The sequence below is a fragment of the Lepisosteus oculatus genome, chromosome 5 (genome assembly GCF_040954835.1).
Source record: "Lepisosteus oculatus isolate fLepOcu1 chromosome 5, fLepOcu1.hap2, whole genome shotgun sequence".
NCBI classification, from domain to species: Eukaryota; Metazoa; Chordata; class Actinopteri; order Semionotiformes; family Lepisosteidae; genus Lepisosteus; species Lepisosteus oculatus.
Window position 1 is genome coordinate 33,147,375 of NC_090700.1, and position 18,033 is coordinate 33,165,407.

General features: G+C 38.1%; 1 protein-coding gene across 1 annotated transcript in view; it reads left to right on the top strand.

Annotated features, from left to right (window-relative positions):
- Positions 1–6,048: 6,048 nt before the first annotated feature.
- Positions 6,049–18,033, top strand: part of tspan2a (tetraspanin 2a) — a 45,488-nt gene continuing 33,503 nt past the window's right edge. The window contains exon 1 of the mRNA XM_006628382.3: positions 6,049–6,280. Coding sequence (XP_006628445.2) covers positions 6,212–6,280 — 69 coding nt within the window. The 5' untranslated portion in view covers positions 6,049–6,211. The remainder of the gene's footprint in view (positions 6,281–18,033) is intronic.

The window sequence follows — 18,033 nt, forward strand, 5'->3', positions numbered from 1 at the left end:
AGCCTGTTAGGTTCACTTTCACCCAACGAGGTCCAGGTAAAACAATGCCTGATCAGGTCACCTTTAAAAAGGCCTTAATTCAAAGCTTACTGTAGGTCACTGCAAGAAAAAGGCCACACTTAGTCAGTTTTCTGTGCATTCCATAATGCCTTGAATGTCACCAGAACCAAGGGAGAGGGCCATTGGCATGCTGCAGGCAGGCATGTCATGTGCCAGTGTTGCCAGACACTATGGAGTAAGCCACTCCACTGTGTCCCGACTGCATAGAAGGTTTCAGCAGACCGGCAGGACAGGTGACCATCCAAGATCCGGTCGCTCTCGAGTGACCAAACTAATGCACAACCGTCACATCGGACTGGTCCATCTGAGAAATCGTTTCAGATCTGCCACCCGTACTGCTGCTGAAACTGCCGGCAGACACAATGCCCGCATCAGTGACAGGACAGTGAGGCACCATGCTGCTGGCCTTAGAGCAAGGCGATCTGTCAGAGGCCCTCTGCTCACACCTCCTAGACGTCACACCCTACTGGCTTGGGCCAGACAGAGGCTGCGATGGACTCGTCAGCAGTGGCATCAGGTACTCTTCATGGATGAGTCACTCTTCAGCCTGTTCCACGCCGACAGCAGGGCCAGAGTGTGGAGGAGGAAGTGTCACATTTCTTTTTTCCATCAGTATATATATTGTCTGACTTTTTAATTCAAAGCAACTGGCATTCGCAACCATTTATAAAGATAGGTATTTTACTGAAGCAATTCAGGTAAAGTATTTTGTATAACATTCGTCTCTAATCTACAAATACAGAACCCTAACCACTGCTCCACACTGCTGCCCTGGTTCTAAACCTTTTTACATTGTTTGCTTTATTTTTCACTGTCAGTTTTCTGACTTGTGTTCATAGCTAAAAATAATAGACTGTGTCTGACACTGAGGTCATGGCTGGGAGCGAAGCAGGGGGACAGTATTTAGTGCTTTCTTACAGCAAAGTAATATTTATACACAGCAGTGAACATAAATACTCCAAACGAAACCATGAAACACAGTAATCTTAATAGGAACATGAGTAATCTGAAAACAAAATCTTATCCAGTTAACACAGAGTATAGATAATTGATAATCACAAAAAGCTATTAGCAGGGACATCTCCTACAGTAAGTGAAAATCTAAAGTATTATGTGCTTGAAACTGAGGTATCAGATGCCAAGATTCAGCAATTCAAATTACTTTTTGTTTTGCTAAATATTGCTCTTTAAAGTTTCTTGAGAGCTTAGAACAGGGGTAGTCGATATGCAATAATTGTACTACTTATGCTGTCGCCCTGGAACTGTGGTGTGAACTTCCCTTTAGAGAGGGCATAAAACTATTCCTGTAACAACAGACTGCATTTTTTGTTATTTCATTTTTGGAAACAGATACTTTGTTCTAGAGTAATTAGTCAGTGCAGCAGACACCACAGAATGACCCATAACTTTCCAAACACTGCACACATGTGAGAAATGAATGAAAGCAGATTATATGAATTATTCCTTCAGCACTGCCATCACATACAATTATAGCCAGCATTACCAAGCCTCAGAAACAAGATGACGGAATAAGAAAGGAGCTGGTAAATTTGATAAAAGAACTGTAATTCTAGCATATGCTCTCAGATTCCCAGGTGTTCTGGCTCTCAGATTCCCACTACTGTCTAGCACATCAGAGCCCTGAATCTGAAGGCTGTTCAGCATACCTAGCTAGTTTGGTGCCTAGTAGCTAACTCATCCAAGAATCTCATCCAGCTGTTTCGTGAAAGAAACCATGCTTCTTTCTGGGGTCTGAATACTTATTCAAGCATGGCTAGGTATCCAAAGTTTCCATTTGTGCCCTCTGGTTCATGTCACATTAATAGGTTCAGTCTACACTAATGGGTCCTTTTACACAGCATTGCTTCTATGCCATATTGCATTGTAACATTAATTACTCAACTCTCCTGCATTATACTAATCCAGCACACGAATCACTTTATCTTCTGTCTGTACTCTGGCTGACACTGACAACTGTGCTATTTTCCACTCCAGACAATTGTGAGCACTGCAGAACAGCCCAACAAGCTGTACATTTTTCACGAAACACTTACAGGTTTCTTTGGCTGCTCCAGGTCAGTGTGAGAAAACTGTAATATAAAGCAGTTTACCTGTCTGGCCCGAAGGTGCACAAGTTTGTGAAACAGAAAATATTTACAGTGCCTGCCAAAAGTATTCAGACCTTTTAAAAGGTTTCAAATGTTGCTGGATTACAAATGATAATAACACATCTTTTTCCAATCAGTATTTGTATTGCTATCCCACATGCTCAAACAGAAAAAGACTACAAAATTAGTTATTTGCCAGCAGATAATGTAAGGAAAGACAAATAGCTCTGATCCCAACACCCTTGAATCCCCCAGAACATAAAAATATTTCCACTTATCCTTACTGTGAGATGTCTGCCTCAGGTGATTGACTGGGACGTCACCTGAAATGGTATTCCTAGCATTCTCCCAGTGTTTAAATCTGACACTAATTAGTTCAACCTAGTTGACGTTCAACAAAAGCTGAATGGGAAGAGCTAGCAATAATGTATGAATATCAGTTTTTGAAGTGAACCTACGGAACTAATTAAGCAAATTAAATCAGATTTAGGAAATAGAGCATTGGATGAAAGAATGACACTCAAGGATGGGAGTCAATCAGAGTGCCATTCACAAACGCTTATTTTAAACAAATTGTTTGGACACACAAGAATTTTCTATGATCATATATAGTAATTATCCTAATCAAGCCACTAAGTAAGAACCTGCATTAACTACTATTGTTTGATGAAACAATGTAAAAATGTGTATTGTGTGTCACATTGATCTAGGAAGTGTCTAGAACTTGTTCTATCCAATCTACAGTTCTATTGATACACGTGCACCCAAATATAAGCTCTCCCTCTATATTCTGAAGTATTTGCAATTTGTGTCTATGAAATACTGGTCACACAACAATATTTGCTGTGAAACTTCTCACAGATTTTCATGGTCTTAAGGTAAGATTAAACACAACCAAAAATGTATATATTTATATACAGTATATATAATAGATAATATATATAATACACATTCTAATGCGTCACTACCTGTGCTTTATTTGAGCACAAGAGAGCTTGCCAGAACTGCTTTTAGCGTTGTCCATATCATATCACTGACTCTGGTGTCATGCAAAGTCTCCAAGATGTGATTGGTTGCCTGCATCAAACAATGTATGGTGACATAATACAGATCTTTTGTTTCAATATAGGCAAATAAAGGCACTGTACAGTACATCATCATTAAATAGCTTTATGGCTAAGTGGCATCAAGTTACTTAGCGCAGAGTAGATAAAGGTGATGGGAATTTGAAACTCACCCCAAAGCCTGTCTTCTTGAATTATGAGTAATAAAAGAAAATGTGCTATTATATTTAGCCGAATGAAGTTATGCATCAATTCCATTTCCAATTTTTTTTTTTACAAATAGGTCATACCATCCAGGATCCCTTACTTAGTATCTGGTTCAAATGTTCTTTGGAAAGGTTTCTGAATTCCAAAGAGGCCAGTTGAATTCTGAAGAACCCTGACAAATTCTAGGAATGGTCTCACCGCATCTCCTGTTCTCCAGGCACAAGCACTCCTGTTTGCCTACTAATCCATGCAACTCCAGATCAACAGCTTTTCCAGCTGTCAGTTAAGGACAGCACACATGAGACTCCTTATCAAGAAAGTCAGGCAACATGGGAATACAAGAAAGAAAGTCTATTCTAAAAAGAAAGACATCTGACGGCAGAAACTTTAAACAAAGTAATCTAAGACATGCAATAACATTTATGTGTGTTCTGACAATGAATCATGTTGAAAAGAGCCAGATAGTAAAGAAATATCTGGGTTTCGAACTTATTATATGGCACTTCTAGAAAGGAGTGAATCTACTGTATGTACATGACCAACAAGGTGTTTCCAGTCTGAAGTTATTTTATTTCTCAAACATCCTGTAATCAAAAACAGTGAGGGTGGGTCATTAGTAGATGTCTTTTTTAGCTCTACAAAATAATATTCCACAAAAAGCCTTTTTTCTGTGAAAATTTGAAATTATTTTTGTCTTTAAAACCATTTTGAGTGATCATGGCATGAGCGATTCAGCAACAATCCCAGCAGTGACAATACAAAGACTGGGTTTAAAATGCTGTATAATATTGGAACTAAACAAAATATTTTATTTTATTCAATAGTGATTGAAACGTTTTGGTAGAAAAATACATTTTTAGATCGAATTGATTGCATCTCCAATTAATGAAGTTGTACAGTATGTTTCACTCTTTGTGTTCTTTGCCTTCACCACACTCCAGTGTGATCTTCTGATGGCCCAGCACCTTAGTACTTCAGGGCAAAAAGAAAAAAAATCCACAAAACACCAAGGTAATTTCCAATAATACTATCGGTGCTGTCATTTATTAGTGTGGTGACTGTATACTGTACTGTAACACAAGTGCACCTTTGTTTTGACCGAAATACAGATTCCTGCAGGTGGGGGGAAGTCAGGGAGTTTCCAGGAGCCATACTACAAATACAAATACGGTATAGGAGAACTATTTTAAATAACTGAGCAGAAAATTCCTAAAAAAAAAATATTTCTTTACTTGCTATACAATATTTGATATAGAAATGTACAGATAATTGGAATTATCAGACAGGCATCGTTGTCCCCTTTGACTAACAGGACTTGGGCACACTTGGGAAAGTGGTGCTTCTATAATTCCACTTTGTGAACAAGGCCTCATTTTCTCAGAGTTATATAAGCCACCACTAGCCAAAAAATCTGATTCTACAAGGTTCTTAAAATGTTTTTTTTCCAGTAATTGATGGAATGGAATTATTTGGCTCTGACTATACAAAAGAATACAGTACATGGCACAGAGTTGCTCTGCACATAACGTCTACTTTCTATTACCCTGAGAACCAAAACTCAGGACAGTCCAGCACTGTCCCACATAAACTGGAAGAGGGGAATGAGGTTCCTCTTGCACAAACAATCTGGGTCTAAAGGCCAGCAGAACAGAGTTCAGCTTGTTTCGTGTGCTGGAAACCATACACATTATCATTATTAATTCTGCTTATTGTTATCTCTATGAAGAACTGGCGTTTTTTTTTGTAGTTGTTTGTAGTTGTTGAAGCATTTTGAAGCAAATAAAGATTAATTTTACAAGGTTTACCCAGTGTTTATTAGTTGAAATAATGGTAGGAAAATACATTTAAAAGGTACACTGTGAATATTCTCTTTGCTGCAGTATGTTGTGAAACGTCAGTATAATGAGGAACTATTTTCCCGTAACCTCTTCTGACAGCTTAAATTTGTTCTTATCATAATTTTACTACCATAATTTTATGCAATTTTCTATTGCATAATTTTACTACAGTACATTGTTTATCCTAAAGTATTGTTTTTAATTTCTTTGAAACACCATGAATATCGTGGTACTCACGTGCTCAATAGAACTCAATATAAACACGTCAAACCGTGGCAAATCATTGCAAAACCACAGTATAACTATGGTAAAAGTGAGAAAATTCAAAGGGAATTTTTACAAAGCTGTGAAAAACCAAATCCTGTTGCCCCCAATATTATCTGAATAATGGCTATCGTGATGTGTTCATTATCATTTTACGAAAATAATAAATCTTAGTGGAGATGAGAGGTTTCATTAGGTCAAAATAATTAAAATACACGCATGAAACAAGAGGCTTAGATTGATGTTTCTTAAAAAAACTCAATGTGTGGTCATTTTGTGAAATAGTAGCCACTAAATTGAACCCTACAGTAGCAATGTAATAAAGAATGTTTTCTTCGTTAAAGCTAAACAAACTCATATGACATTTATTTTATGTCGCGTAGTCCACACTCTCAAGCATTTGTACACGAAGACACGAGTACTGCATGTACTGTAGTCCATTTGCACTGTACGTCTGAAACCCCCCAGACAGACTCCTTTACAAATGGGCGGTCTGGAAATACTCTGTAAAAATCCTTAGGTCGTTCCTATTGCAGAAATTAGCCGTGCTAGGTCCTTGTGCTTTCCTTTACTGTGCTGTATTTCCAAAGGGGACCTGGGAGAGTGCAAAAACTGAAAATATACATTTTTCTTTTCAAGCGTATAGCCTCTGAGAAGGAAAACATACAAAATGGGCAAAGTAAAAGGCGGAATGATATGTGTCAAATATCTGCTCTTTATGTTCAACTTTACGTTTTGGGTAAGTGATTGCCTTCATTGTGTGCGTTTTAGTCAGTATCAGTACTAGTTAAACACCTGTGTTTACTGAACTGCCAGATTTTCCTTTTTTTGGAAACGCATCTTTTTGAGTCTGGGAGGCAAGTGCATGCTTACGTAAGTTGAAAGCGCAAAGTATTTTATTTTCCATTTAGTTATATACAGTGTAGTCTCATCTGTTTTACGGGGTATGTTTTTATTCACCATATTTCCATTTTTCACATTTTCCGTAATTAAAATGTAAGACATTTTCAGCTTCTCTTGGGGCTGATTCGTCCGCAGTGTAAAGGGTGGATGGGATGGAGGTTGTGTTTTGGCTGTGCGGGCTCAAATCAGATTTTCCACTGAGGAACATCCGCCCCCTTTTCCCTCTTGTAGCGTGTTTTCAAAAGAAGGGTTGTTTCAGTCTGTAGCATGAAAAGGAATCTCGGCTCTTGGCTGGTTACTTTCTGCACTGCCACTATACGTTTGCAGCTTTTCTGTCTAATGCCACTCGCTGTGAGCAATTAGATTGAAACTGTACGGGTGATTAAAACCGTACACAAGGCTATCCTGGAAACACACACCTGAAACGGAGTGCAACATTTTCGCTTTAAAAAACCCTCAACTTAAAGTATGTCATTTGGAATGTAATGGTAACAGGTGGTTGAAAAATGAAACTTTTGTTTTTATTATTTACACCATTGAATAATAATAGATAATAAACCAATGTAATAGTTAAGTGCACGAAACGTTTTGTAGCTAATGCCCCTTTTAACTATGAATCGAGTAGTTGTTGATCCTTAGGAGATTAACGGTGTAGCCTATGCCTTCATGTTCGAAGTCGAACTACTCATTGCTTGTCTTCATGTTGAAGTGCACACTCTGTACTTCCTGAGTAAGAAGACTTTGAAATCGTTTTATCTTGATGTCAAAGGGCCCCTCGCTTATCAGCGGTTATATCACGCAACAGTTTGGAAGGTGTCCCATGTTCTCGAAGCTTATAAAAATAACTTTTCAAGTTTGACCAGTTTTGTCTACACGAGGTACCAGTCAAAGGCAGGAAATTAGGTTCATACATTCTATAAATTGCTTTCAGTGTGCTTTTTAAATACACATGATTAATTCAGAATAAAAGCAGTGTCCTAGGGATTTGCCTAAGGTTGTCTTTATGCGCTTTATTATGTTTAACCCACTGGGAGCTGTGTCGAAGTTCATTGACAAGAATACTGTAAGAGAAAGCAGTGGACGTGTTACAAATAAGCGTTAAATAAACAATAAATAAGACAAAACATGCAATTTTAAGAATTACACAATTGTCCCTTTGTGCTTTGACCATTGGTGTATATAAATACAGTAAGTGAAAGCATTTTTGTTCTTGAGCTACAGTGTGGTACAGAAGTAGTTTTTGTGTGTAGGAGGCGAGCATTTGTCCATGGTGATGCAATTTTGCTACAAAAAGAGATTGCATCCCCAAATTTCTAAAATCTGGTTAGTTATGAGCCATTAGTAGGATTGATGTTTCTAAATTTGATGCATCTAATGGAATCTAATATGTTATATTGCAACTGAGTTGAATGAAAGGTGTGAAATAATGAACCTTTGGATTTTAGAAGGCCAAATTTTTCTTGGTCAAGGAGCCTGTGCTGATGCTGGCTTTTCTTGGGTGACTGCTCCTTTTTGGGACAGAAATGTAGCTTTACATTCTCTGCCCTGCCTCTGCTGTGCATCCTTAGAGAACTGGAATCTTCCTCATAGGCTTCAGCAAATGATTCCCCTTGACTTTGGTTGCAGTCTGCGTTTATGTGACACTGCCATATTGTATCTGGTATGGAAGCCATGAGGTGGTTTCAAGTACATGCAATGGTTTTATGGAACCGGAAACAGCATTGGAGCAGCTGTGCAGATACTTCATTATGTACTGTACTTAGATCTTGTATATCTGTGGTTTTCATGTGAATACTTGTTCATCATTTACGTATGAGACCACATACACAGATGTAGTGATATTTTAAAGGACTTAATATCATGAACAGTTTCCAGAACTGTTCAAACTGCTGCTGAATTGTACTGCAGATACAGCATATAGTATTCTTATATGACACAAAAAACATGTACAGTAATATGTTAGATGAAGTCTCTTTAAATATGAATTGTTGCTCTTTGTGGATAATGGGTTACGGATGTAATTTACAAAAGTTATTTTGTGCTCAAATAGCATTAGGCAGTTCAAGATTTCTATTCCACAAGAATATGAAGGCAAAGATAAATATAAATGTGCCATATACATAAAAAGTGTTCATCATTTGTGAAAATGAAAATTCCCCCTGGGAGCATTTTGTACAGCAAGGCATCTTTGTTATGAATCAGCCCAGACGTTTAAAGCATTAGTTTAAGACGAGTCATAGAAAAATAAATCTTACTCAGCTGTGTAACCCAGTGTCTGGTGTTTTGCCTGCAGTTCTGTGGCTCCTGATTAGTGGCCAGTAGCAGACAGCAGTCATTTTTCCACTCCGGTTCACAAAAACTGTTTAAGAGCTGCGTGGGCTGAAGGAGGCTGACATGGGCTCTGCATGACTTGGCCCTGGCACCCCAGAGAGAGACAACAGCTGGCAGAGCACAGCAGAAATGAAGTGCTGGGATGATCCTGACCTAGATGTATGAAGATCAGGATTGCTGTCTATGACAGTGATCGTTGTATGACGTCTTGCTTGTAGGATTATCATGCCTCTGCACACACATGCCGGATTGCTGTCACGTTGTTTGGTTTGTGATCTGAAATATATCAACCCTTTACTTCTGTTGCTCTTTGAAGCTTCTCTGTCATAGCCACTTTTTTTTTAGCTCAGGTTGCCAATACACTGTAATAACTCTGTCTGTTTATAATATATGTCCCTGTTTTTTTCTCATTTTTCATCCCTCAATGTGTTTCACTTATCCATCTTGCATACAGAGCTGGAGACTCATTCATTAACTCCTCCTGTCACCTCTTGTGATACGAGTTCAGACCCAATCTCGTTCGCAAGTGGCAACAGTCCACATCAGTAAAGTAGGGTGTCTGACCTCTTTGCTGTGCTCTGATTTTGAATATAATGCACAGTGCTTCAGAAACCCAGCACATTATGAGCTTGTCAATAATCTTTTAGCTGGAGTTGTGGTATACCACAAAGTGGCTCACTTCCATCATTGGGTGTCTTATTTCATTTTTCCAACCTACATCTCAGTACTCAGCTTTCTTATGATCTCCTGAGAAAAGCAGCTATTAGGAGACTTTTTAAAATGGTGTCTTGGTCTTCTGAAGCCTTCATTAGCAGACTCCCATAGGACCCCTAACTGTCTGATCACTAATTGCAGTGGGAAGCAGAGTGAGTGTGCTGAATGCTAGAGGCGTTGCTGTGGAATACAAGAGGGTGTGTTTCATCATCTGCTTCCATTAGAGCTATCTCATACCTAGCCTACATTAAAACATTAATGTCAAAAGTCAGAAGTGAAGATGATTTTTGTTTTCTGTTCAGACTTGACAATCCCATTTGATCAATTCCAAGGCAGCTAATAGTAAATTTGACAGTGCAGGCTTGAAAATTGAATCTTTACATGTCATTTCTGTACTTGTGACTAATCTGATAGTCAAGTTCACAACCTGAAACATTGAGGGACCTCTGTATAAATCTGATTCTATGATAAGATTGTAAGATACAGTGCAGTAAATAAATGTCAGCCGATAAAAAAATGTTCTGAAATTCATCTTCTAACAGTTACATGAGTAAGAATTCATACATATTTTGTGTTTGATTAATTCCTTGTTATGGAGTGTCTTGATTACAAAGATGAATCATATGAGGTGGGCATGTACTGTACAAAACCTCCTTCCCTCAGAGCTGTGTACAGACTGAGAAGCTTACCACTTTTACCACAAAGCTAAATTATAACAGGGAATCTTGATAAAAAAGCACATTCTTTTCTTCCCGTGCTGTACTGTTAAATTATTTTTAATAGTATATGCTACACAGATTAAACTAAATATGGCTCTAAAATGGTTTTGTTACACAACAGTTCAGTTCTGAGCGCACAGCTTCAGTCTGCATCAGGTCTGAGCTTCTCATTCTCAGCCCTCGCTGTTTCCAATGCCCAAACGTCATTGTCCCAGACTTTCAGTGCTTTCTTCCTCAATCTTTTCCAAACACACTCTGGTGCCCAGGTCTCGGGCGTTCTTCCCTAGTGCCCAGGATGACGGGACTCTGCCCAGCTCCTGTCTTCACCATGGCTGTCTCCCACCTACATCGTAGAGCCATCACTCCCCTCTCGGTGTCACGATTATAGTCCCCCCTCCTTAAGGGTGCTCCAGCCCTTTCACTTTAGACTTAATTCTTTGCACCTGACCCCTTTTCCCAGCCCACCTTAAAAGCCAGGCGCTGACGTTCATCCTGGCTCTGCATCTGGTTTCCGCACCGTGCGAGTCCGGGACCTGGAAGCTCCTGGTCCCGTTAAGGTTTTAACCCCTGTTCCTGTTCCTGTTCCTGTTCCTTGTCCGCCGGTTCTGACCCGGTTCGTGTTTTTAATTCCTTGTTTGGATGGATCACCTGGCTATGGACTTTCTTGTGTTTTTGGATTCCCTCTATGGATTACTTTTGGATTGTTTGCCTCGGCCACATCTCCCCCGTGCACCAGCACACTTTGGACACGCCCCCCCTGTTTTCAGCCCCGTATTCCTGCATGACTTTTTCCTAGTGTTTCCCCACTTCTTCGGATTGTGTCGTCCGCATAGGGTCCGGAAAGAACTGTTCGTTACACTCGGCTCCCGTTCTGCAGCTCAAGCTTTTGTCTCAGGCCAGTGCCCATCTGAATCACTGGATCCATTACACACCTCTTGAGCTCTGCCGAATTGTCAACTGCAAAATGAGATTTCCTTTTTGTTTAACCCATATGTTAGATGTATATGTGATTTATTATATTGTCATATCATCAAAACAACATAAGCTAAGACGTTGTTCTGTCCTTACAGTCTGATAAAATCATATGCTTTTCTTATGCTAAATAAATAGGTTTACAAAACGTTATCAGTTTCAGTATTTGCTTTGTGGAATGATTTTTTTTAAATCTAATTCGCAGAAGTTATTCAATTCAGATTTTCATAATGTGGTAATTATGCACATTTGTAGTAGTTAAATGATGAAATACAAACTGCTGTGGGAGTCTGGAATAAGATACCTGGCTATTTTATTGAAGCTGATGCTCTGGTATACTTCAAAAAGTGGTTGGATGGCATTGTTGGCTTAATAATCTACTACCAAATAAAGGTGCAACAGGTGCCCCCCTCTAAATATAGAAACCGTTATTTTCTCAAGTTAAAAAATGCAGGAAATTGCATATTGTAGTTAATTGGATGTTGATTTTCAAACAGGTGCCTTTCTGACAAAAGTAATCCCTTGATTTAATGAAACTATGGTAATATAACTAAGAAAGAGGAACTATGTTAACGTGTGCAGTCATTTATAAATTTAAGACTTCCTGTGTATGTGTGCAGAGATAGACAGCTTGGTAGACTATCTTTCTAAATTTCATCAGACGTTTTCGTCTGCTGTAAATTGAAGACTGGGTTTTGGTATTGACTGTGAGTCGATCATACATCTCTTTGTCTTGACAAAAGTCCCTTCTTACTTATTCTAGTTCACTTGTTTTTCATTGAGTGTGAAAAGAAAATAAAAATTGATTAATTTGAGTGTAGAGTAAGATTTTGCCCATACCTATACCCAGAATATTACAAATGTCCAAGTTGTTTATGAAACAACGTTATCTTTTGTCTGAAACACAGTGCTTTGCAATGACAGGTCGAGATCGGTAAATAGTGGGAAAAATATCAGTCAAAATTTACTAGCCATTGTCCAAATCTACAGCCCTACAACAGAGGCTGATTATGTTGGGCACTCATTTCACACCACAAGACTCACAAAGAATGAGTAATTCAAAGCATGGGCTCTGACCTAGTTAACTGACTCACACTTATCTTCTTTTATTGAGTTAAAAATGTTATTTTCTACTTGCTCTAAAAGACGTGAATACATTCCCTTTCAATATAAATTGCTCACTCTTCTTGTCATATTGAGACCTTATGCCAGATCTGTGCCGCTCTGGGCTTTTGTTTACCTCAGTGCTGATGGGACCACTTTATCTTTAAAATTCTTTATGCCTTCATGTCATACTGCTTTAACCTCACCCGAGCTCTGCTGAGAGCTCGATTTTTTCCCTTCTCCTTATCTGGTTGGGTGGCCTTCCTCGCCGTTTTAATTCTCCATTTTGTGTCTACTTTCCTGTGCAAACAAATATATTTTCCTCAGCTTGTACTACCCCATCTCAAGCAACAAATTAGAAATCAACCTCATCCTCAGTGCTGAGGGGTGCTGTTTGTACCGTAGCTTGTTTAGCAAACTGCACGATGAATTACATGCCACATACAGCAATACTACCATTTTAAAGTGACATTTGCAGACGAATGACAGGAGGGGTCGTGGAATAATTGGGACTGTATAGAAAAACAAAGCAGCACCCTACAGCAGTCTTGCAGAGAAGGCCACCTTTCTCATAGCACCGAAGGAGGCCTGACCAGCATTCCTTTGACTTCTATAACCAAATAAGGGTGTAAAAAACAAAGTGTGACTGCACTTGGCACATGCATATCCTGTTGTTTGCAAGTTAGCTCTTTTAAAACCAAGCGATGCCACAAATAACATTTCAGCCAGCAATTTAAAAATAATGCGAAAAGCAAAGGGTCAGTTCTGTTCAACTGAAAGCTGTATCCTAATTGGGAAAGATTTATGGTTAGTATACAGCTCTACATTATAGACAAATATGCTATGACGCTTGGTGGCTGAATTTAGTCCCCAGCTCTGTCCCAAAAATGTTCTTAGTTATGACAAACCCAGTCTAACACCTGATGTGCTCTAAAGTACTGGACTACATTGGACCGGCTCTTGCTATAGATGAAGAATTTTAGTACTGTGCTTAGTGGAAGAATGAATTGGATTGAAAAGCTCCCAAATGCACTGTTCCAAAACTGTTCCATCTTACTATTGCTAAACTAATATTATCACTACATAATTTAAATATCCTCCTTCTGTAAATTCTAATATGCAGTTAAAAGCTTTATTAAACTACAGGTGGGTAGCAATACAATACAATACAATAAGTTTACAGTATGTCTCATGTATTCATAATTAAGGAAGGTGTCATCAATATTATAAAGAGTAGTATGCAATAGTATGTTTTGAGATACCATGCTCACCAGTATTGTATAAGAGAGATTAACAGATTGGATAATTTATTATATTGTAAATGTAATAATATTTCACACAGCAAAGTCATATTTTTCATAAATAACTAAAGTCCAGAAAACATCTGGAGATTGGATGGGTACTACCTTGTGAGTTCTATTAACAGTGTACTGTATGAATAACATCCCTTGTTCACTTTACAAGAAACTGGGTTTGTCCAGCATTTGGACACAGGGCCTCTTGCAAGTGGGAATCAGATTTCATGTGTTCAAATTGGAAAACCGAAAATAATTTCATTTTCTTTTAAAATGTTTTTATTCATGAGAAAATACAGTTGATTTTTCCATCCATATGGGATAACAGCTATTTTCTTAGAGGGTTGCAGTGAACTAGAGCCCAGCCTGGCAGGAACAGGCTGTAAGGCAGGATGACAGGTGGCATGTTTTTGGACTAAGGGAAGAAACCAGGTACCCGGAGAATGTCCAGACAAACACGAGAGAACATGCAGACTTCAAACAAAGTCAAATTCAGATCTAGGTCCCTGGAGCTGGCCACATTACCTGTGCTCTTGTTTTCTGGTATTCAGTTTGAAATTAAAACTTATGGTGGAATCACACAGCCAAAACAGTTACAATGGACAATCTGAGATGCGAATGATGGAGTGGTGAAATAGTGAAATTGTCACCACAGACTGTGAGTGTCTGGTGGCTACTGGATATTTAGTCTCACAAATGCACAATGCAGAAGTGACTGTGATATTATGGAAGGAAAACCATTGGCATGAAATGAATTCTTGCTTCTAATCTAATTGACAATTCCTGAAAAACATTTTTAAAAAGGGAGACTCTGTGGGTTTTTTTTCACCTACCCATAAATCTGTCTGATCAGGTATTGTTTCTGGCATGATCAAAAGAGAACTGGACACGCAGGTTTTTAAAGTACAGTAAAAAACCCATTGACTTTCACATGTTGATTATTGCTGCAAAAAAGGGAATTAGCTCTAAATATTTGAAAATGCAGAACACCTCTGACCTGTTTTGCATTTACAAATATTTCAAACTTGCCATTTATTTGCGTTTCCGTGGGGGAAAAAAAGCTCACTAATCTGCCATTTCTAACCAATCAGAGCAGTCTTGAGTGGGCAATGATAACCATCAGGCAATGATGGTGAAACAGCTGACTGGTGGGAAGTTTTAGTTGTTCTCTGTAATTAGTCGCTATGCTGTATATTGCAGTTAAGAGTCTGCCTGTTCCTGTGCAGCAGGGCAATCACCACTGCTACTGTGGTAAACACTCAAGAGCACAAAAGAGTTAGATTTCCCATACATTCCACTTCTCTTCGCTCACATTTGTTAAACGTTTTTTTAGGAAAGAAAGAAAATGATTCCACATTTTTTATTTGATTTAGTTAAGCTGGGGGCATTTTGTATGGTGTACGTTTGGGTTCTGACAGTTGTTCTGTCATGTTGGCTATCAGTGCCATGCCCCAAATAGTTTAAGACCTACAATGACTCGGAATGCCACAGTGGTTTATTTTTAAATGAAACATTTTGCATACAACTACTTGCTGCCCTGAATTTGTTAGGGAACAAATGATGGCACATCTATTGAACCAAACCTAGAGAGTAGAAAATGTATCATCCATGCCTGTGAATCAGTGCACTGTCAACTATAACTGACCCTTTAAAACCCAAATTAAACTAAGATTAAACAAAGAAATATAACAGTAAACAGAAAAGTCAATTATTAATAGTAGCCCTCTTGCTGATAATAAAAAAAAAAACATTTCAAAGTGTTTTTTTATGAAAGGTAATAATTAAAAGAAAAGGTAAAAATATTTTGTTCACAGATACATTTCAAAGCTACACTGTGAGGAAAACCCTGCACTCTTAAATATGTTTAAAAAGGAATGACAATCGTTATAAATCCTCTGTACAGAAAACAATACATGTCTTTTTGTAAAAGAAATAATTGTAATGCAACAATACTCCACCAAAATTACTACATCTTATAATATTTCATTATATGTATTACATATAAGTTTTCAAGACTGTAAATTAAGGGCAATTTGCTGTTGTGTATGTTAATATTAACATACACAACATATCTATTGACATAAATAGGGTTAACCCAAGGGGATTTTTTAAAACTCATCAGCAAGGATGGTCTCACAAATAGAAACTAAAAGGGAGTACATTTAAATCATATAGTAGGAAATGCTTCTTCACACAAAAAGTTGTTGATTCTGTATTTGTTAAAGGCTTGCCAACCAGGTTGGGACCCAAACTAACCGTTTTAAGACACAGTTTAGTTTACCTTAGCTACTAATGCACTAAAAAATAAGAAGGGTTGAATGGCCTTCTCTCATTTCCCTCTTTTCTGTTTTTATATAATGTTACAGAAACAGTAGTACTGCAAACCAAACTAAAGGATCCGTTCTGTGGCAGTGAGATTTAGAAAAGACATCTGTGTCGGCATCCTTGTTTCTTTATCTTGAGGTGTTTACTTTGAAAGGAATGAATGAGTAGTCACTGAGGACATACAGTATGTGAAAATGTGCGTGAATGGCAAGACGGATGCGTGCACGGATATCCGTATTGTAGATTACAATGTGTGCAAACATCTCTGCCCACTTTAGATTGTGTGAGTGCGACAGCTCAGTAGAGGCTGCTTTTGTTATCATGGCCACTGAAAAAAAACGTAGTATTTTTCTGCGTAAACCACACATTTCTTTTGAAAGAGAGTTGGGAAATGTTGCTTGAATAAACTCCTGAGTTCCGTGAAAACAGAAACGTTTCAAAGCATTGATTAAATCACCCTGGTTTCAAAATGCCTTCTGCGGGTGCCTGAGAATCATGTTATCTTAGGCTGCCTACAGCCAATCTGCGACGGAGTTCAAATGAATTGTGCACTCAATCAAGTTCATCTTGTTTGTGTGCTTTGCAGTAGCCTTATCCAGAGTTTTTTTTAAAGGCACCGATGGTGCCGCCTTATGTGTTGTGGCTAAAGAGATCGTCTCAGACCCCTATGCAAAAGAGATTCCCCTGTGTTCTCCTCAGTACTCATAATTAAAACTTTACTTGTCCTTCTGGTAACTTGAAGTTGATTTTGAAAATGTCGCTTAGATTAGCTTTGTTACTAACTTTTGGGATTTTGAATACTTGAGTCAACACATAATCAGACTCTGTTCCGGTTGAAATAATTAATTTCCTGTAAAGATCTGTGTATGAATAATAATAATAATAATGGCCTCCTAATAACCCCCATCTATGAATTGGCTTCATCACTCTGTTCTCCTCCCCACTAATAGCTGATGTGTGGTGAGCGTTCTGGCGCACTATGGCTGGTGTCACATTATCCAGGTGGATGCTGCATATTGGTGGTGGTGGAGGGGAGTCCCCATTACCTATGAAGCACTTTGAGTGGAGTGTCCAGAAAAGTGCTATAAAAGTGTAAGCAATTATTATTATTATTAATTATTATAATTAGTTTGGTGCTGCTGTCCTCTTTACTGCCCCTGAAGTAGCATTATTTCTTTCACAACATGGTAACCAACATACAACCAAATATTCCAAATGACAGTAGGTGCAGTGAAAATGATAATTTTAACATAATTTCTGAGCTCTTAAGTATGTATCTAAGCATTCCTCTGGCATTACTATTGTTTTTCCATACATATTAAAGGGATGGATCAACATAAACTCCTAGATCATACCCCTTTAAGATCATATGTCTTTATCTAGCTAATTGTAGCACCTGCATGTACTGTAATACACTTTATTTGTCAGTGTTAAATGTAATGTCCCAGGAGTCTGCTTTTGTTTGAAAAGATATTTTTTGTGAGTGCTCTTAAAGAGAAGAAAGATTTTCCCTTAATCCTATATATTGATTACATTTACCATTACATTTACATTACATCTGTTAAGTTTAATAATGTATTGTAACTCTAATAATATTTTTTAAGTAGTTACAATATTATCAGACTCCCTGTAGAACTGACATAACAAGAAAGGAAACAATTCCTAATATGCTTTATTAGCCCATTAAAACTATATATTTACTGCAGCTGCATTTTATTTAATCTTTTTATTGTATTTTTTCTGCTGTATCATGTAAATTCCAAATTTATTGATATAATTTTTAAATTGTGGTACATTTTAAAGCAGCCACAGATTTATGAGTTACTGTTCACAATCCTTCGAATTTCCCCCCTATTGAGTCATTCATTTAATTAATACTAACAGGAATGCTGATAGATACAAAGAGAACTGAAGCATTTGCTGCGTGTACAATCATCATGATTGGATGGTAAGAAAGAGTGCTGTTGCTTTGTGCAGTGTAGTGCAGAGTTTAATGTGATCGATAGGCATGGGAGTCCCAGCTGTGTCTCTCCACTACAGAAGAGCTTAAACGCCAATTCAGAGTCTCAGGACATCGATAATCTTACACAAAGGGCTGGGAACAGCAGGTGGCATGCACCGACTCGACG